The sequence below is a fragment of the Nycticebus coucang genome, chromosome 9 (genome assembly GCF_027406575.1).
Source record: "Nycticebus coucang isolate mNycCou1 chromosome 9, mNycCou1.pri, whole genome shotgun sequence".
In the NCBI taxonomy this organism is placed as follows: Eukaryota; Metazoa; Chordata; class Mammalia; order Primates; family Lorisidae; genus Nycticebus; species Nycticebus coucang.
Window position 1 is genome coordinate 26,162,739 of NC_069788.1, and position 22,803 is coordinate 26,185,541.

Genomic DNA, 22,803 nt, shown 5'->3' on the forward strand with positions numbered 1-22,803 from the left:
ATCCCAAAACCAGAGATGTTGGCGTGGATGTGGAGAAAAGGGCACACTTCTACACTGCTGGTGGGAATGCACACTAATATGTTCCTTCTGGAAGGATGTTTGGAGAATACTTAGAGACCTAAAAATAGACCTGCCACTCGATCCTATAATTCCTTTACTAGGTTTATACCCAGAAAACCAAAAATCACAATATAACAAGGACGTCTGTACCAGAATGTTTATTGCAGCCCAATTCATAATTGCTAAGTCATGGAAGAAGCCCAAGTGCCCATCGACCCACAAATGGACTAGCAAATTGTGGTACATGTATACCATGGAATATTATGCAGCCTTAAAGAAAGATGGAGACTTTACCTCTTTCATGTTTACATGGATGGAGCTGGAACATATTCTTCTTAGCAAAGTATCTCAGGAATGGAAGAAAAAGTATCCAATATACTCAGCCCTACTATGAAGCTAAATTATACCTTTCACATGAAGGTTATAACCCTACTGTAGCACAAGACTATGAGGAACAGGCCAAGGAAGAGGAAAGGGAAGGGGGAGGTTAGGGGGGAGGGAGGGTAATAGGTGGGGCCACACCTAGGGTGCATCTTAGAATGGGTACAGGTGAAACTTAACTAAAGGCAGAATACAAATGTCTACATACAATAGCTAAGAAAATGCCATGAAGGCTACGTTGAACAGTTTGATTAGAATATTTCAGATTGTATATGAAACCAACACATTGTACCCCTTGATTGCACTAATGTACACAGCTGTGATTTAACAATTAAAAAAAATGTAGTATCTACTATACCAATGCTTTTTAATTTCATTGTATCATATTATTATATTAGTAACTAATTCCCTTACTAGGTACCAGTTTTTACTTTTATGAAAAATATTACAATAAAAAATTATTATAACTAGGTATTTGTTTATTCATTCCTTCATATAAATTCCCAGAGTAAAGTTGCTTGGCCCGTAAGTATACAAATAGTTAAAGACTCAACATATATTATAATCCAGGAAAGTCACACTACCCTATAAGTCCTAACTGCAATGGATGAGACTATAGCATATTTTGGAATAACTAAGAATAAATTATAAATGTCTTACCACAAAAAATAAGTAAGCAAGGTGATCGTTCTGTTAATCGGTTTGATTTAAGCATTCCACATTGTATATCAAATCATCATATTATAACTCACAAATGTATACAGCAGGGGTCCTCAAACTTTTTATTTTTTTGTAGAGACAGAGTCTCACATTTTTTTTTTTTTTTTGGTTTTTGGCCGGGGCTGGGTTTGAACCCGCCACCTCCGGCATATGGGACCGGCGCCCTACTCCTTGAGCCACAGGTGCCGCCCAAATAAATCTTTTTTTTTTTTTTTTTTTTTTTTTGTGGTTTTTGGCCGGGGCTGGGTTTGAACCCGCCACCTCCGGCATATGGGACCGGCGCCCTACTCCTTGAGCCACAGGTGCCGCCCAAATAAATCTTTTTTTTTTTTTTTTTTGTGGTTTTTGGCCGGGGCTGGGTTTGAACCCGCCACCTCCGGCATATGGGACCGGCGCCCTACTCACTGAGCCACAGGCGCCGCCCCCTCAAACTTTTTAAACAGGGGGCCAGTTCACTGTCCCTCAGACCGTTAGAGGGCCAGACTATAGTTTAAAAAAAAAAACAAAACTATGAACAAATTCCTATGCACACTGCACATATCTTATTTTGAAGTAAAAAAACAAAATGGGAACAAATACAATATTTAAAATGAAGAACAAGTAAAGGTAAATCAACAAACTTACCAGTATTTCAATGGTGACTATGGCCCTGCTTTTGGCTAATGAGATGGTCAATGTTCGGTTCCATATTTGTCACTGCTAGTTGTAACAAGTGATGGAAGTGTGCATCCGTTAGTCTAGATCTGGCTGGAGATTTCAGATGTTTCATTCTGGAAAAAGTCTGTTCACAGACATCAGTGCTACCAAAGATGGTTGCCATTTTGAGTGCATGGTTCCTGAGATTAGAATATGTCTCATAGGGGAGAGATGCCTAGAAATTAGGAAGGCTGCTTGACTTGAATACATCTTTCAGAGAATCACAATTCTGCAGTTCAGCCAGTTCGATTTGGTAAATCGTATTCACATTTTCAATGTCAATAGAAAAAGAGTTACAGAAAAGCTGTATGTCCTGTTCATGGAGATGAAGCTCTTTAAATCTAAATCGGAACTCCTTTTGCAACTTTTCCAGTGAATCCACACATGTTTTATTTGGGAATGCAACCAAAGGATTTTCTGCTAACATATTTTGAGTTGTGGGGAGATGGCAGAAATTTTCCTCTTTCATTTGTTTGATGAGGAGGCCTAATTTTACTTCAAATCCTTTCACATGTGATTGCATATCACAGATTAGCTTTCCATTTCCTTGAAGTTGCACATTGAAACTGTTGAGTAGCTCTGTTACATCTGTCAGAAAGGTAAGGTGCCATTTCCATTCTGCGTCATTGAGCTCTGGTACTTGTTTTTTGAAAGCAGAAAAGCTGTAATCTGTGGAAGTAAGTCATAGAAATGTTTCAAAATTCTCCCTCGACTCAGCCAATGGACTTCTGTGTGGTATGGAACATCTTCACAGGCAACATTTACCTCAGACAGAAATTTCTGAAATTGTGTATGGTTTAGTGTATTACCTCTAATGAAGTTAACACAAGATACCACAGTTTTCATAACAGAGCCCCACTTCAAAGATTTACTACACAGCACTTGTTGGTGGATGAGGGAGTGTATGGCTATTGGATGAGAATGGTTATGTTTGTCCATCTCTTGGATAATGCAAACAACTACTCCTTTCTTAGACCCCACCATGCTAGGAGCACCATCAGTTATCACACTGGCTAGTTTTGCCCAGTCCAGCTCCAAACTGTTCACAGTTTGGCAAACCATTTCATACATATTCTCTCCTGTAGTTGTTCCTTTGATGATTTGCAGTGCAGCAAGCTCTTCTGTGACTTCAAAATAGTCATTCATCCCATGAATAAAAATTAGAAGTTGTGCAGAATCACGAACATCATTACTTTCATAGAGTGCCAAGTTAAAATAGGAAAGTTTTTTGGCAGTTTTGCAAATGCTGATGCAAATTGTCTCCCATTTCTTCAATCCTTCCTGTAATTGAGGGTCCTGAAGACTCACTGTACTAAATAAATCGGACTTCTCTGTACACATCTCTTTGGCAACAGAAAGAAGGCAATCTTTAATAAATTCTCCCTCCATGAATGATCTGCCAGTGCACGCTATTATCTTGGCAACTTGAAAACTTGCTCACAGTGATGAAGTATTTAGCTGTTTCTGCTTCACGAAAGTATTTTGCTGAGTTGTCAATGTATATTTCAGTTTTAATATTTTATCTTTTCTCATTTCTCTGACCAAACTATCATATTTATCTTTATGTTGAGTTTGATAATGTCAATGCAAACTGTATTCTTTGAACACAAATGCTATATTCTGGCATATCAAACACACAGCTCTTTCCTTATAATGCATGAAAAAGTAATCATAAGTCCACTGTTCCTTGAATATCCTACACTCCGAGTCAATTTTCCTCTTTCTTGATATCATTGTTTTCTAGGGATTTCAAATTGCTATTAGTAAAATACCAATATACAGCTCTCCAAAAACAATATACCAGCAATAATTTTGCCCACACAGAGACATATAGACTGCACTGCCCATCAATGCAGTCTGATCAGTGTCCATCAATGCAGTCTGATCAGTGTCCATCAATGCAGCCTGATCAGTGTCCATATTGCAGCCTTGCCAGTCTCCATATGGTGGAAGTCCACTTTTACCTCAGGCTCACACTGGTGTGGTGTGGGAACAGGCATGATTACAGAGCCAGTTCCTCCACCACCTTTCCAGTTCACACTACCCTGTGTGAACCGCCCTGCGATCTGTGAACTCACATAGGAATCTGATTGCATGGGTGAGAAGACCCATATGATCAGATTCCACTGCAGGAAAAAAGAAGGCACATATGCCTTTTTTCTTCTAAATCTAATCCATATAAGCATATGGCTGAACTCACACTGCTCTGAGATCGCAACAGTGTGAACCAGGCCTTACACAGCACACAACATACAACATCATACACAACTGAATAGCAATCAGAATATAAATGCACTTACTGGCAATTAAATTGGGTTTCCCACTCCTCAGCTGTCTGCAGAGCTGGATTAAGTTCCCATGGGGCCCTAGGCAGATTACCAGTTTGGTGCCCCCATGCAATAACACTGAGCACTGACCATTTGCATTAACACTGACCGCTGACCATTTGCAATAACACTGCTGACAATCTGCATTAATACTGAGCACTAACAATTTCCATTAACACTGAGCACTTACAATTATCATAATCACTGAGCACTGACTATTCGCATTACCTCCGAACTCTGACCATTTGCATTATTACCTCTGAGCACTGACAATTTGCATTAGCACTGAGCACTGACTATTTGCATTATCACTGTGATAACTGTGATGCAACCCCCCTAGCAACTACCCCCAACCAACTAACCAACTTCAAAAAAAAGGCTTTCCTAACTTCAAAAAAAGGTTCTTCTAACTTCAAAAAAAGGTGCCCCCATCTGCAAAAAAAAAGACCTCCTAACTTCAAAAAAAAAGGCCCCCCTTAACTGCAAAAAAAGGCCCTACTAACTGCAAAAAAAAAAAAAGACCTCCTAACTTCAAAAAAAAAAAAATCCTAACTTGTTCTTACCTTAGTCCTTAGGCAGCAGCAGGCTGTGCACAGGCAACCTGGTGACTTCTCCAGAGACTGAGATGAGGAGTCAAGAGACAGACAGAAGGGGTGGAGTTGGAGACTAGAAGGGGAATTGGAGAGTCTGGGGCACATTCCACACATGCGCACTGTGGCCTGGACAGTGGGTTGCTAAGCAGGACGGCAATAACACCCAGAGGGAAGAGATAGAGAGAGAGGGAAGAGATAGAGAGAAGGAACGGAGTCGGAGAGATGGCGCACATTCCACACATGCACAGTGCGGCCCGGAACAACTCGGCTACTAAGCAGGACAGGCAGCTGTGGCAAAAACTCCCAGCAGGCCAGATACATGTCCTCGGCAGGCCGCATGTGGCCCGCGGGCCGTAGTTTGAGGACTCCTGGTATACAGTTATGATTTAATTAAAAATTAAATTTAAGAAAAACGGTTAACTACTAGGAGTGTTGCTTTCCCAGGAAAAACATCTAATGTGCAAAGAAGAAAAATGCCAGATGAAGATAAGAGGCATGGATTAGGATATCCTGAGAAGAATAAATAGTTTGGGGGGTAGAACTTCTTTGAATCACACCCCTGTCACTGTATATTTATATTCTTCTTTTGAACATTCTGCAGGCATACATACTTGTCAGCATGGCTTCCTTAACTCTCCTTTACTTACTTAATTCTTCCGCTCCTACAAAGATCCAAACTTAATAAGTCTGGTAGCTGTGATTTGTTTGTTTGTTTTTTATTAATTGTATGAACTATATATTAGGTTGCTCCTCATTATCCCCCCCCAAATTTATCCATTTATTCTTACCTCTATACAATACTTGCTTTCATGTAATATAATTCTTCTCCACTAAGACTAGGCCATAATATCTTCCAGAATAAACACGTTTTAAACATTCTTATTTTGGCACTTTGTCATTCTTCACAGGACAGAGATATAAAATTAGAATTTCATAAAGTTTTGATGATGGCAGTCTTCCAAGTGGGAAAGTAAGCATTGTCTCTTGTCTAAAGGGTAGTTTGTAATTACATGTGATTCTGTCTGCAAAAAATAATCCCCAGTCATAATCCCAGAGTTTCTACCGACTGAAGAAGCAACTTGTACACCACTATGATTCTCATATCTCTGGTGGCTACCTTGAATGCCAACTATGTGCAGCTGCTTTTCAAATATTTGCACATTTTTGAATGTGCAAAATTGAATGTGACAGCTCTGGGAGGCAAGTCATAGCCCATTTTACAGATAAGGAAACTGCAGCTCATTTAGGTTAAGCACATAAGAGCCCAGTTGAATGCTGAACCCAGAGTCCCTGCTTTTAACCACCAAAGTCACTATGGCACAAACAAAGATAAAGACTACCACTGCCATACCATCTGCAATTTTCAAACCTTTAGAAAGGGCAAAATATTGGTTATGTGCTCAAAATTTCTGCATTGCCATGTAACACAGCTTAGGCAACAGTTTCACACTGCGCAGTCTGTATGTTGTCGTGGTCTGTCCGTGCTGCTATAACAAAATACCTGAGACTGGCTAGTCTATAAGACTACAAATGAGGGCAGTGGGAGGGTGATTGGTGGGGTTATACCTGCGGTGCATCTTACAAGGGTACATGTGAAACTTAGTAAATGTAGAATATAATTGTCTTAACACAATAACTAAGAAAATGTTAGGAAGGCTATGTTAACCAGTGTGATGAAAATGTGTCAAACTGTTTATAAAACCAGTATATGGTGCCCCATGATCGCATTGACGTACACAGCTATGATTTAATATTAATAAAAAATAAATAAATATGAACAAACAAAAAAAAAAGAACACAAATGGATTTCCTCAGGATTCCCCAGATGTCTGGAAAGTTCAACATGAAGGTGCCAGCAGGTTCAGTGTCTGGTGAAGGCCCATTTCTCAAGGATGGCACCTTCCAGGAGGCTTCACAAGGTGAAGTGACAGAAACCCAAGAAGGGGAGAAACACTGTGACCTCCCAAGGCACAAGCAGGAGAGAACGAACCTGCTCCCTTAAGCCCTTTCACAAGGCCCCTACTCTCATCCACTAGGGCCCCAACTTCACAACTGATCACCTTTTAAAGGCCCAGCTCTTAATAACATCACATATAAATTTTAGGAGACACATTCAGATCACAGAATCTCTCAGCAAAGAATAAGGATGTTCCCCAGGACTCATCACCCATTGAAAAGATTTCCCCACCACAAATAAAACAGTTGAGGGGCTTCTGATTCAAGAAGGCTGACGGGACACCCACGATTCTCTGATATTCTTTCTGCTCTTGACCCTATTAAAATCAGAGCAAATGAATTCAAAAGAATAAACCCACAATAATAAAATCTCTGACATAGATGAGAACCAGTATGGAAAAGTACACTGTCAATGTCTGGAAGATGAAAAAGAGAAACCAAACTGCCAGGAAGAGACACCAAGAAATCCAAACCACAGGTGCCGGAGTCCAGGAAGGTAATTCCCACAAAAGCATGACTGAAGCAGAGCAGAGAAGAAGGGAATTTAGAGGAAGTCTCTTCAGGACCCATTCTCCTTGCCCTCCCACACGCCATGCAAAGGAGGACCCAGCAGCCATGTCATCGAGCTGCATGCAGAGGACGCCCAGGCTGAACGGGCGGATGGGTGGATGAGCAGAAGCAGAGGAAGAAATAAAGAACAGGCGGATGGATGGGTGGATGAGCAGAAGCAGAGGAAGAAATAAAGAACAGGCGGATGGATGGGTGGATGAGCAGAAGCAGAGGAAGAAATAAAACATGCGGGAACTCCCGGACTGAAAGCTGAGTGCAACTGGAAACACAAGAGAGGAATGAAAAAGTTTTCATTTCCCATAATTCCTACACACATTCTAAAACAACACCCCTCTCTCTGTGATAAGCTTATTAATTCATGCTGACACTTTCTCCCTTCAGCCTCCCACTACGACGTGATATCCCCAGAGAAATTATAACAGGTTCAGGAAAGCAATCCTATGGGCCCTCTCCCCTGCTGCTAACACGAATGTCAGCAAGTCAGTGTTTAAAGTCATGGGGCGCTCTCTCAATTGCTACCTTCGGACAGGGGAAGGAGGCCTATTTTGGAGAACAACCTGGGACTGATGTCTCGCCCAAAAGCCAAACATGAGATAAAACACCCATTAGCTGAGAAGAAAATTGATAAAGGGATCCTTGAGAAATGTTTAGGTTTCAAATAATAGCAAAAGACTAGCAATTAAACCACAGATAGCCTCTAACCATTTTCTTTTAAAACCGTCTTATTTTTCTGAAGGTCATGCAGCAAAATAAAGCAGGTGACTCTCTAATGCAATTCCATCACTAACGGTCCATTCGTCATTCCCTTGGGGGAGCGTACTTGGGACGGAATGACTAGCTGTATAATTATAATTCCCACAACGAGAACGCAGAAAATATTCCACAGCGACATAGTGTGGTATAAATGTCACCAGGGAAGCACGGCTAGGTTAAAGCCTGCAATCCATCTATCTCCTTTCTGTTAGTCACCAACACACAGATCCATTCAAATGGTACATCTCAGACTCACGTTATCAGCACGCTTTGCCTTAATTAGCAGCGGTTTTCAAAGGATTGGGTGGCTTCACCAACTTGACTTGAACCATAAAGTACAATCTGGATCTTTATCAGTTTCACTACTAAACTCTCAGCCCCTCTGAGACACAACTCTCATTTTTTTTAAGGAAGAAGAAAGAAATGAAAACTGTGGCTAGAATTTTGCCATCTGTGTCCATCCACTTTTCCCTCCATCTTTCCGTGATGCCAAAGGGCTAAAATCAAGGTTGCAAGGGACTAAGATTTCAATGTCAGCTATGTTGCAGAGAGTAGTAAAAACTACACAAAAGAGTGAAAAAGAGCTAAAGAAATCATTTTAGAAATGACACTAAAAACACAAATCTGACATATAAACATATATTAATTTTTATTACTAATGAAACTACTTTATTTTCATTATCTATTATACGATTTATGTATTTCATTACGTAAAATAAAGTATCTATTATATTACATAAATATATTATAGTATAATATATAATCATATTATGTATCTATGTAACATAATATGATAGATTATATATTATACTATAATATATTTATGTAATATAATAGATACTTTATTTTACGTAATGAAATACATAAAATACTATAAGAAATAGAATAAAATAGAATGCTTTATTTTGATATTTTGATACTAATATTGAGACACTTACATGATACTTTCTTAAACTATTCCACAATTTTCACCCACAGTCCAATTCCTGAATCTTTGTTTCTCAGTGAAAACATAGAAAAATAATGCAATTTAGTTCCTGGGTACTAAACTGTGAACTTTCTATACTAATAGGAAAGGTTCATCTAATAACAAAGACAACTTTCTATTTTCCATTTGATGAGCGATGATATAAAAATATAAACTATTTCAAGGTTCCTAACGTTTGAATAAACAGGCCTTGCTTTGTGAGGAAAGGATTTAATAAATCCACAGCCAAAGGACACTTTCTACAGACTTACAAAACGCTAAGGAATATAGCAGCCTTTGCGAGTCCAAACCACACTGTTTGTGTGCAAAGGCCCAAAAACACAACTTCAATACTGGACTCAGATCCAGCACGTTCTTCACCACACTGGGTGACACTTAGAGAAAAAGAGAACGCCTCTTCTTTAGAATAAGAAAATCACTATCAGCGTGCACACACACACACACGCACACACACCCTCAAGACACACATCCTTCATTTCTGTTTTCACAGGCAGGACAGGATGGTTCTCAGAACACCTGCACACACTCACCTCCCCTGATTCATTTTTCCATCTCACCTCATTCTACAACTATGCATCTCAGGATCTCTGCTTGGTAATTTCCCATTGATCACCATGATCCACCACCATCACAACATCTGACTTCTTTGTTATTTTTCTATTTCGTGCAATAGATTCTTTATGATTTTTTGTATTTCCTGGATCAATGGTGAGGAAGCCAGAAAGAGGTGAAGATAGAATTATTAACTATCCCAAAGGTATTTAAGATCAACCACTTAGTTTTTCACTTTGGTTTACCAAATGATAGGGATTTGTGGTTACTGTTTACAAGCATACATCTTCGCCTGGGATAAAAATCAGAATTTCTTATTAGTCATGATGCTTAGCATACATCTCGGTTCTTTGGAGAACATTGTCTTAATCAGTAAACTTTTTAATACTTGGTACAGAGAGATCAATCCTACAATTTTTTATTTATTAACTTCTCAGAAAGTTCTGATTTCCTGAAGAAATGAGAATTAATTTTGCTAAAAATTTGGAAGTGACTCTGAGCTCAGAAATTCCAGGAATCCTGAATTCTCTCCATTTGGCTTCCAGCTGAGGGATACTTATTAAGAAACCAAATTTTATTCTCTACCAACTGTTTTTCTTGAAGCTTCCACAGAATATTTGAGATCTCAACTTATGGAGCTCTGCTCCTCTCTGAAGAAAAGCAGGTAATAAATCTAAAATTAACAAATGATGAATGGGTCACTCTGTGCCAAGAAGAGAAGTAAATGTACCATAAGTAACACAAACATGTTAGGGAGAGCAGCTTCATTCTTAAAGGTGCTGGAGGGCCTACTCTTGCCCATGATGGTGAATCAAACACAACCCAACAGAACAGGAGAGTTAAGGTTTGTAGGCAAAGTAATTCGCATCCCCTACTATCAGAATTTCTACTGAGACAGAATGGACACTGAAGGCAGCCTAACCAGTCAAATTCAGAACACAACAAGAATCACCGGTCAACTCTACGAGTAGCACAGAAATGGAAGGAGTTTCCTGAAATAAATAATACAATGCCAAAAAAAATGAAATATATTATTTGTTTGTTTTCATCTCTCTTTTGACCATAGCCAAAATTAACTTAATAAAAAAAAAATCGATGCAATAAGTTATATAAGATGCATAGACCTAGCACTTTATCTCTAGAGATTTACCACTTACTAAATTTACCTAAAATTTATTTTATTGTATGACATTGCCTTATAAGGGAAAGATGTATAGACCAGAAACAACATTCAAGCCATACTGAAAATAATATCTAGATAACACATCAAAAGTATACATTTTTTTCAGGTTTTTCAGGGCCTACCGAGGGCCTGTTCCCAATAACTCAAGTTAGACAAAATTAGAAAGGAAAAATAAATAGATACATAGATATTGTGATGGAATGAAATATGTTGCTACAAAAAATGACTTACAATTGTTCCTATTAAGACATTTTGATGAATAATTATAGATTTGCCCCCATCATCTATGTCATAAATTGAGATGACTATAGTTTGTACACTTAGATAGTTCTGAGATACTAAAACTTATCATTATTATCTCATAATGTTCTTAAAAATAATCAAAGCATAATAATTGCCTTCAGAGCTAAGGTTTTATTCACCATCCGTATACCCACTCCAAACTTTAGTACTTTTATCATGTTCAAAATAGGTGTTAAGAAAATATACTAATTTGAAATTCTTTTTTTGTTTTTTCTGGGTACATTTCTACCTAACAGATATTAGGTTGCATGTCTAAAGATGCTCACCAACAAAAGTCAAACTTGTCCCTGAATAATGACATCAGGAATTATAACCACAGCACTACACCCATGTTTTTTCTGTGCTAACAGATTTCTTCTTAGAAAGTAAATAATTTCATGTGTACTAATGCATCTATGAATTCAAAACTAATTTAACCTTATTTAAAGAGCTACCCTTCACTAAACTACCACAGAATTTTAAAATGTGTAGTTTTTGTATTTTTATACTTTGCCAACAGTTTTTCAATTTCTTCTTTCTTTTATTGTACTTAAAAATAAGCACCATGAAATGTTCTTTCTGAAATTGAGGAGACTGTTTTATTGTGAAATTCCAAGTAAATTTGCATATTGTTGGGTAAGTTCTTCATCCTCAAATTCAAAAAATAATAAAGTTAATTTAACAAGCATAATTTAAATTATTTAAAATATGCTTTCAGCTCCTTATATCAAACACTTCTGTTAAAAAAATTATTGTCAGATGATCTATTTTTCTCCCTCAACCTCAGTGAGTTACTTTTACCCAAGAGAGCAATATTTATGACATTCAGAAATTGACTACTGTGTTGATTTGATTCTACACAGCTTTAAAATAAGCTGGATCGCATATGTCTCTTATTATTGTTATTTTTCTAACATTATTGAACATTCATTATTTGGGGAAATAAAATTGTCTCTTGAGACATATTACATAAATGCAAAAGAAATAACTAGATTTATGCATGAGATCTGTTTGTTCTTATCTCTTAGAGAAAGAAACTATTATTATACCAAATGCCCTAAGGTACATGACAATTTTTTCTATATTAATACATGGGTTGCCTCTTTTCACTATGAAATTTCAGTTGAAGATAAATATAAATGAAATTCTTTGCTGATGCATTTAGTAATCTTAAAGAGAAGTACTTTGAAAGTAGTCAGGATTTGCTGCCTTACTATTATTTATTTATTAAAACATACCAAATAGAACATAGTACTTATTTTTAAAACCATGACAGAAGTAACTTCAGGTTATAGATGCAAATGGCACCCAGTTCGGATTTATTGCTCTGTATACATTATTCTGAAAATGTGACACATACATAAAATCAGACTATTAGGTCATATGTTAACACATCATTTCCTACAATACGTTCCAGAGAATACCAGTTCCTTAGACTGCTGCTAGTGCACACACACTAAAATCATTACATGGGTAGAAAAGTTTAAGAAACACTAAATTATTTTCCAGAGTGACTCACAGCCTTCGTAAAATACGATGATTCTCCAAGGGGAAATACACTGGTTAGTGCATTCCCTGTCCAACGTTCCCTGAAGGTTCTTGAGAAAGACCAGAACCACTTTTTATGGAACAGTTCAAAAAATCAGAAGTTCCTCGGAACACAGTTTGGGAAACATACAACAGGAACAATAAAAGATCCATCCACCCTCAACACCAATTATTGTGGAACTAATCAAACTGAAAAATGTTGTTAAAAAATCATTCCCTCCATTTCTCACTCCCTACTGCTTTCTATGAAAATTAGTTTTATATAATCTGGTTTTACATAAAATGACTATGCTATTCAACTTGGCTTCATATCTGGGCTTTTAAGGGGTCGGTCTAAATGTCCTTTGAAGTCCATGCCAATTGATTTTGCTGTTTCATATTTGAAACATCGAGATCATATCCACCAATTTATGAGAAATTTCATTTGGCATTGGTAGATATAAGAAATTTTTAAGGATTTTAGTTTACTTTTTTTTTTGATTACCTAACGATGAATAAATATACAGAGGCACCTCCAGTTTCTGACCACCCAGGAATCTTTACTTTTAATCAGCAAACTGGTTAATGCACAAAAATTCAGCACAAAAATCAATACTTAAAAGTAGCAATTTCCTCACCCAGAATAAGGTAAGATTTATATTTTATGTTGTAAGGAGTCCTATTTTATTTTTTTCTTTCTCTTTGGGCAGAAGAAACAAATGAATTTCGAAATTCTGCTAACCATTAATTTTCTTATTTATCTGCTAAAGCTCTTACCTTAGAAATTTTTTTCAAGTAAAGCCAATCATGCCTATTGCTTTAATTTTAACTATTTTAACTAAGTACCATAACATTGTTCATGATAAAGATCTTTATGAAAAATGCAGCTTTAATATTAAAATAATTTTTTACCATTTTATGGCTTGAATACTAAAATAATTTTTATTGGACAATCATCTAGAGCAGAAGTCCACAACTGATATTCAAAATGAGGACCTGAATCCTTGAAGAAAAGGTTATATTTCATCTAGAAATTCTAATACAGATGATATTTTAAACCCACTATGGTTCTTTTTACATTTTTTTTTTTAATTTTTTTATTAAATCATAAGTGTATACAATGATATGATTATGGGGCATCATACACTCACTTCATAAACCATTTGACACATTTTTATCCCAGTGGTTAACATAGCCTTTCCGGCGTTATCTCAGTTACCGTGCCAAAACATTTATATTCTACATTCACCAAGCCTCGCAAACACCCCTGTAATATGCACCACAGGTGTGATCCCACCGATTCCCCTCCCTCCACCCACCCCCCCCTTTCCCACTTCCCCCTGTTGTTAAGTTGTAGCTGGGTTATAGCTTTCATGTGAGAGTCCCAAATTAGTTTCATAGTAGGGCTGTGTACATTGGGTATTTTTTCTTCCATTCTTGGGATACTTTACTAAGAAGAATATGTTCCAGCTCCATCCATACTTCCATGTTACATTTTTTAAGTTTTAATCATTAATAATCCATAAACTTCCACTTTAAAAATCCAGCTTTAACATTAAAATATATATATGTATCATAACTCAGCAATATTATAATATACACATATCTTAAACTTTGGTTGGCAAAAAAATTATTTTTCTTTTGAAAATTATGCTTTTGCTAACCTTAATATTTATAACTAAATTCAATAATTTTCAGAACATAATTAATTCCACAAATTATACTTTATCTTCAGCAACTCTGCCAGCCATATTATATTTCATTGATACTAACAAGGAACATGATGCTCCATGAATTGAAGTTTTTGAATATTTATTCACATAAACAGCAAAGTGTTTAACTAAAATAATTTTTATCGGAGATTCCCAAAGATATGTATTTTTCAACTCTCTCAAATAGAAAAGACTGAGCATAGGCGAACTTTTTCTTGGTAACATAGCATTATCAGAAGGCCTGTGTGAAAGGCGTGTGAGTTACGCAGCTCTAACTGCCTGAAACGTCAATCGCCCAGGATGCTGAGCTTTCATATGGTCCCTTACTCCCTGAGAATAGTCTCTTCTCAGTGTAAGTTGGACATTTTTATGCCTTCTGATCTGCCACCATATTTTCCCCCAATTTTCTAGAAGTTAGAGGCTATCCTTAAGCCTCTGCAACAGTAATGTCCATGAGTTTTGTGACAGCTATGTCCTCTGAGAAGAGGGTTTGGCTCACTTGGAGATTTACAGCAGTGTTGAAGAGTGAGCCAGGGATGCAGAATGTAGGAGTTTTCAGAAAGTGAAATGTTAGTACGTCAGATCAATCAGAGATCACTTTCACTTTGCACACATGCCCTATGTCTACTAGGTTTATTTACAAAACTTCCTGTAAAAGATTCCCAGGAAACTCAGGGTCAGATTTCACCCTAATTCTTAGCAACTCTTTAATTGTGTATTTATTTACTCTCTATCTAGTTCCATAAAGGTTTTCTGAACACTAAGCCTCTGTGCTTAGTATATCTGGGTTTTCCTTTTCCTTTGAAATGCCTTTCAACTTTCTCTGTCTATATTAATAACCTTTGGGCATGTGCTTTTTAAAGTAAATCAGGACAAAACCAGTTTGAAAATAGGCTCAGAGACTTCGCACACATAGTTTTTAATCTTCACAAAAGCCTTCAAATGAGGTATTACTGTCTCTCATCTTACAAATAAGTTAACTTAGAAAGGTCAAACAAAATCTTGTAGTCTGATGGTCAGCAGCTGCGGAGCAAGAATTTTCACCAAGACCTGTCTGACTCAAAATCCCTGGTTAGCTCTACAAGGACACACGGACTTTCAAAACAGTCAAAAAGCAAGATAGTCTATAGCCATTACATGTTTGGACAATCATCCAGAGCAGAAGTCCTGAACTGATATTCAAAATGAGGACCTGAATCCTTTAAGAAAAGGTTATATTTCATCCAAAAATTCTAATACATTCTGGTGTTTTAAACCCAGTATGGTTCTTTTTACATTTTTCAAATTTTAATATCATTAGTAGTCCATAAACTTCCACTTTAAAAATCCAGAACAAGGCATTCCCATGCATTTGATCTTATTATACTCAATATGGTTTTACTTTTGCTACTTATACTGCTATTTAAATTAGTCATACCCTGATTTCGTGTTAACTCTATAGTCACAGTAAATTTACCAACGTAATTAACCACCTATACCCATTAGATGAGCCATGGACAGCAAATTCTACTCAAGGTTACAGCATATTTTGTGTTTAAGCAAATATAACTACTATTAGTATTTATTGACATTTATTTACTTAGCATCAAAATAAAGTTACTTGTATAACTTTTATAGTAAAAACAAGAGAAACTTACTCAAAAGTAAACTTGATCCTTTTAAGCTTATTAAAACTTACTCCATAATACATTAAAATATTCTACAATACTTTTCTATTTTTCTTGACACAAATTCCTGGTATCTTCAAGAGAAATTGGACGTTGAACACTTGTTAAGCTTCATATCAACAAATAAAACAATCTTTAAGTATTGAGGCAATCAAGCATAAGAAGGGCTCAAGATAAATGGATTCCAGTTTCTAAGATGAAGGTAAATCCCATAATTTAACTAAATCAAACCTGCCCACAATATAGCAATGAAATTTTATGTGTAACTTTATTCTCTGCTTTCAGGAAAGCCCATGGAACTCATTAATTTCGAGGTTTTTGACCAGCAAAACTAGAAAACATAGGCTAGCTAGTACAACTTTTCCAAGTTGTGACAGCTGTTCTGTTAAACTGCCAATTTCATTACAAATCTGTGTGTGCTAAATCTCACAAGTCTTACCGTCAATTTCTCCTCTAAATTCTTGTTTAATAAGCTTCCTTTTTCGTGCTTTTTAAATTCCATGTTGAAAGAGAGAGAGAGAAGGAAGGAGAGAGAAAGAGAGAGACACAAAGGCTCAGAGTCTGTCTAGAAAATGATGTGACCTGCTTACATGTTAGATATTATAGGACATTCCAAGTTGTGAGAGCCTAGGACACTATCAGAAAGCCCAAGCGATAATTTCTGGCTAGCTAGTGTTTCCATTTATAGATGTTCAAACCCCATAAACAGAGCACTGAGGAGAAGTCAGGCAGCTGACCTTAGATAATGATGAATGTCCCTAAATAAAAAAGCACATTCTTCAACAGAATATTCCAACAGGTTAGGAATATCCGTAAACCAACAAAGATGTATGTGACAAAAAATCCAGCATCAAAGAATTCACTAATAGCTGTGGCAACGGAATAAAATATACTCTATTACATAGATGTACTAAATTGGTTAAAAAGGACAAATGTCATAGTCACGGAGCAAATATTACACAATCAGCCAGTCTAGTTCTTCCAAATTCCAATTTATATCCTGCTAGGTGTAGACCTTTATGCATTACTTTGTAGATTAAAAAGAAAAAGTGGTTTAAAGAGACGGAGCAAATGGACAATTAATGAAAACTACAAAGACGCACAAAACATAATTCAAGGGATGTTGCCAGTTTTATTCCAGGGAAAGATGGCAAATGATGTTTAAAAACACCATAAAATATAAGTGGTATTTTCCTTCACAAAGAACAAATTTTGTTCTTCATCACCCTGGCTTTCCCATTGTGAACAAAAAGTTAAAACACAGGAGATCAAATGCATTTGTTTCCAGCAGAATAAATGTTTTCAGAATTCTTTAGAAAATGTTACATGCCTTAAAGAAAATTAATTGTGCAGCTTAATGGTAAATATTTCTCCCCGTGGTTACAGCAAAACAAGGCATGTGAATGGCAATAAAAGAATAAACGTGGCTTTCAGACTGATCTCTACAGTGATTTAATCCCTCAGCCTATTTGAAATGTCCTTTAACACCTGTTTTTGACCTTAACGCAAATTCCCTATTGTTTTTTTTCTTTATTTCTTCAGAAAGCATTTTAGAAAAGGTGTTGCCATGTTCTATCCTTTACAGCAATTGCAGCAGATTCTCTGTTGCCAGGCAGGGTTACTCCGGAGTTTTTTCTGCATCACGGTGGAAAGACTGAAGACTTCAGAAATGAAACATTTAGTAGGAGATAAACCTGGGTCTGCTTCAGGATGATGAATTCAGAAACATGATACGATATTCATGGACAAAAAGGGCTTCCCCTTTGGGGTCACCTCTAAATGCCAGAAAGGGCATTAGTGGCCCTCATGCACAGGAAAACAAAAACCTTAAAGATTTATCAGCACACAAGATTGGTATGTGTCAAATGCAAGGCAGTCGTAAAATCTTATGTGAATGGAGCTTCCAACTCTCTCTATAAAGAAAAATAATCGTCATCATGCTGTGGCCACCGAAGGAGACTAAATTCTTGCTCAGCACAATACTTCAATGCCTGGAGACAAAATCTGGGATCTGGTTAGAAGGAAAAGCAATAGTGTGTTGGTGCAGAGTTGGTTGGAAAAGAAGGTAATGGGCATGGGGGAGATGTGCTAATGGGAAGAAGGCTGAAAAGTTTTAAATTCAACAAACATATTCTGAGCATCTATAGCGGTTAAAGTTATCTAGGGGACAGGGAGAATTGCTTTTAATAATAATGAAATTGATAATAAAACTAAAAGACATAATCCCTGTACATATTTCTACCCCCAACACACTCACAATCTAGGCATGACTGGATATTTGTAGTTTAATAGTACTCTTCCATAGCACACGGACCATGTACCAGCACTGCTTTAAAACTTCAACCTCTTCCAATTCTCAAAACCGTCTACTGTAGAACATGCATCCCATGTCATTGGGGAAGATAATAGTAGCAACGTCCAAAAATTCATATGTTGAAGTTCTTATCCTCAAAGTCCCTTGTCCTCCAAGTTCTTATCCTTGTATAATGTATGACATCAGTCACCTGTTTGATATCACATTACATATGATATCAGTCAGCTTGATTTTATGGACAATCTAGAAGACCTCAGCTGCCTGGTTTACCGAGGTGATGACCTGACATACTAGACTTATAACAAAGATTGGATTAAAGAGAAAATCTGTGTACTCCTTGGTTGTCAGGACCAATGGACCTGGAAATAATTGAGTTGAAAGCACTGGAGCAAGGCAAGTGGGCTTGTAAAACAGGAGGGTGCAGTGTGCTATAGTTAAATTATGAGGCTATCATGTTCCTATTTCCATTTTGGTACACTGTGGTCAAAATTGAATGTATTTGATGAAATGTGACGATCTTATTCAATCTGAAATGCTGGTCATCTTTTTTTTTACTTGAACATTTTTATGATAATGTAGGTAGAAGTTGTTCTTTGCCAGCTAATGTTGGTTCCAATACTTCAAAGTGTTCGTGTCTGTTTTCCAACATTGACTGTACAAACTATTCTTCAAGATGGGGTAGGAGTAGAAAATTAAAAAATAAAAAATCTTTATTTCAGATTAATATGAGGGTACAAACAATTAGGTTTCATGGTTTTCAATTTGTGAGGCCAAGTCCAAGTTGTAGTTGAGCCCTTCACCTAAGAGGTGTGTCATATACCCTTATATTGTACATGTTAGGTGAGAACTTACCAAACTCTCTTTTTTCCTCTTCCCCCATCCTGTTCCCTCCCTCTCTACTCGAATTTAATTGTGTGTTTCTGTCATGTGGGTGTGTAGTTGTTCATCTACTAGTTTCACATATACTTGCTTTTCCACTCTTCTGATGCTTAACTTAGGAAGATGATCTCTAAATCCATTCAGATAAATACAAAAGATGTAAAATCTCCATCTTTATTTACTTAAAAAAAAAATTAAAGGAAGAAATCAACTGGGTTGACACTTTGATCTCATTTACATTCTAATAGGAGTGTCCAACCTGCTATAGACCATGAGCCACATGAAGATTATCTGAGGACCAAGGGATGGTAATGGGTGGGGCCACACCTACAGTGCATCTTAGAATGGGTACAGTCAAAACCCACTAAAGGCAGAATACAAATGTCTACGTACAATAACTAAGAAAATGCCATGAAGGCTACGTTGAACAGTTTGATGAGAATATTTCAGATTGTATATGAAACCAGCACATTGTACCTCTTGATTGCGTTAATGTACACAGCTATGATTTAACAATTAGATATATATAATAAAATAAAATTTAAAAAAATTATCTGAGGACTGTTATGCTTATCTGTATTGTTGGATATCACAAAATAATGCACATTTTCTTTTGTTCATCAGTTTTCATTAGTGTTTTGGTGTTTAACATGTGACCCAAAACAACTCTTATTCTTCCAAGGTGCAGCAGAGAAGAAAAAAGGTTGGACATCCCTGCAAGAACTTTGAGGAAATAAATCTCTGTTGTTTAACCACCCAGTCTGTAGTATTTGTTATAGCAGCCCAATCAAACTAATACACTCATTTTAGAGTTTAAAAAAAAGACACAGTACACAGCTAGTAAGTGGCAATCAAGTCCTCTAGTCTAAGCTCTTGCTCCTCCTCTGAAAACTCATTTCACCCTAGCAGGTAGGACAGGAAAAGTAGATAAATAGCACAAGCATAATAGCACAAGCACTGCATGGAAAATATCATTTATTTCATTCATTTTCAGAGACATATGTAAATATATTTTAGACACAATTTAGGGACAGGAGCTTTTTTCTTCTATTGTTTTTCTTTCTCCACCCCCCTTCCTTCTTCCTCTCTCTGCTCTCCCCTTCCCCCAATCCCAGGGGACAGGAGCTTTTTATAGGCAAAATGATACCCATGCAAAAGCTAGCTTGCATCCATTTGCTGGTCAAACAAAACAGACTGAGCCACTCTCATCTCCTTTCTGGTTACCAGTCACAACAAACCCGTTCCTCCTTTGGGGACTTTCTTCCTAGAGTGGTGTTCTCCCAGATAGTTATGTGGGTCCTTCCTCACTTCACCCAGGTCTTCCCCAAGGGACCATCTAAAATAGCAAAAATAGCAAACCCGTCACTCTTTATCCAATCATTTGCTGTTTTCTTTCTCTTTCTCTCTTATGACCTTTGGCATTAAATTATTTCACATTATGTTTTAAGTTTATCTATATTCACGTATTTGTAGGTTGAATTCCCTGATTGAGGATAATCAACAAACTGTTCTTTATTAACCATTTTATCCAAGCATTCAGGACATGGTGAGGGTTAAATAAATACTTGTAAAGGAAAGAAGGCAAGAGAGGAAGGAAGAAAAGAGAAAAAGCAAAGGAAGGAAAAGGGGTGGTGAGGGAGGACAAAAAGGAAGGCAGGGAAGGAAATGTATCTAATAAGTGAGACTTAAACATTTAATTGATAATTACTTGTAAGACTTTTGTTAGGAAATAACCAAAAACTCTATGCCCATAAATTTGACAATGTGAAGGAAATGGATCAATATTTGGAATCACACCCTCTCCCCAGACTTAGCCAGGAAGAAATAGAGCTCCTGAACAGACCAATTTCAAGCACTGAGATTAAAGAAACAATAAAAAAGCTTCCAAAAAAAAAAAATGCCCTGATCCAGATGGCTTCGCACCAGAATTCTATCAAACCTTCAAGGAAGAGGATATTCCTATACTGCAGAAATTATTCTAAAGAATTGAGGAGGAAGGAATCTTCCCCCAACACAGTCTATGAAGCAAACATCACCCTGATACCAAAACCAGGAAAAGACCCAAACAAAAAGGAGAATTTCAGACCAATTTCACTAATGAATATAGATGCAAAAATTCTCAACAAAATCTTAGCCAATAGATTATAGCTTATCATCAAAACAGTCATACATCATGATCAAGTAGGTTTCATCCCAGGGATGCAAAGCTGGTTTAACATACACAAGTCCATAAACGTTATCCACCATATTAACAGAAGCAAAAATAAAGATCATAAGATACTCTCAATAGATGCAGAAAAAGCATTTGATAAAATCCAGCATCCTTTTCTAATTAGAACACTGAAGAGTACAGGCATAGGTGGCACATTTCTGAAACTGATTGAAGCTATCTATGACAAACCCACAGCCAATATTTTACTGGATGGAGTAAAACTGAAAGCTTTTCCTCTTACAACTGGAACCAGACAAGGTTGTCCTCTGTCACCTTTGCTATTCAACATAGTGCTGGAAGTTCTAGCCAATACAATTAGGCAAGACAAGGAAATAAAGGGAATCCAAATGGGAGCAGGAGGTCAAACTCGCCCTCTTCGCTGATGACATGATCTTATACTTAGAGAACCCCAAAGACTCAACCACAAGACTCCTGGAAGTCATCAAAAAATACAGTAATGTCTCAGGATATAAAATCAATGTCCATAAGTCATTTACCTTTCTATATGCCAAGAACAGTCAAGATGAGAGACTAATTAAGGACACAACTCCCTTCACCATAGCTCTAAAGAAAATGAAATACCCAGGAATATACCTAACAAAGAAGTTGAAGGACCTCTACAAAGAAAATTATGAAATCCTAAGAAAGGAAATAGCAGAGGATATTGACAAATTGAAGAACATACCATGCTCATGGCTGGGAAGAATCAATACTGTTAAAATGTCTGTACTTCCCAAAGCAATCTACCTATTCAATGCCATTCCTATTAAAATACCAACATCATACTTTCAAAATTTGGAAAAAATGATTCTGCATTTTGTATGGAACCAGAAAAAAACCTCGTATAGCTAAGGCAGTTCTTAGTAATAAAAATAAAGCTGGGGACATCACCATACCAGATTTTGGGCTGTACTACAAAGCCATAGTGGTTAAGACAGTATGGTACTGGCACAGAAATAGAGCCATAGGCATTTGGAATCGAATAGAAAAGCAGGAAATGAAACTGACATCTTACAACCACCTAATCTTCCATAAACCAAACAAGAACATACCTTGGGGGAAAGACTCACTATTCAATAAATGGTGCTGGGATTACTGCATATCCACAGGTAAAAGACTGAAACTGGACCCACACCTTTCTTCACTCACAAAAATTGATTCAAGATGGATAAAGGACTAAATTTAAGGCATGAAACAATACAAATCCTCAAAGAATGCATGGGAAAAACACTGGAAGATATTGGCCTGGGGAAAGACTTCATGAAGAAGAATTCCATGGCAAGTGCAACAACAAAAATAAACAAATGGGACTTCATTAAACTGAAAAGCTTCTGTACAGCTAAGGAGACAACAACCAAAGCAAATAGACAACCTACACAATGGGAAAGGATATTTGCATATTTTCAATCAGACAAAAGCTTTGTAACTAGG

At 36.9% G+C, this 22,803-nt stretch overlaps 1 protein-coding gene across 4 annotated transcripts in view; it reads right to left on the reverse strand.

Moving 5' to 3' along the window:
- MLIP (muscular LMNA interacting protein) overlaps nt 1-22,803 on the reverse strand; it is a 312,602-nt gene that overhangs the window by 286,251 nt on the left and 3,548 nt on the right. For 2 of the 4 annotated variants that reach the window (XM_053603343.1, XM_053603350.1), the window contains exon 1: nt 16,407-16,558. The exons of 1 other annotated variant lie outside the window; for it this stretch is intronic. In XM_053603343.1, coding sequence (XP_053459318.1) covers nt 16,407-16,469 — 63 coding nt within the window. In that variant the 5' untranslated portion in view covers nt 16,470-16,558. Of the gene's footprint in view, nt 1-16,406; nt 16,589-22,803 lie in introns of those variants that run through there. One more of the 4 variants, XM_053603332.1, reaches the window with a different exon arrangement.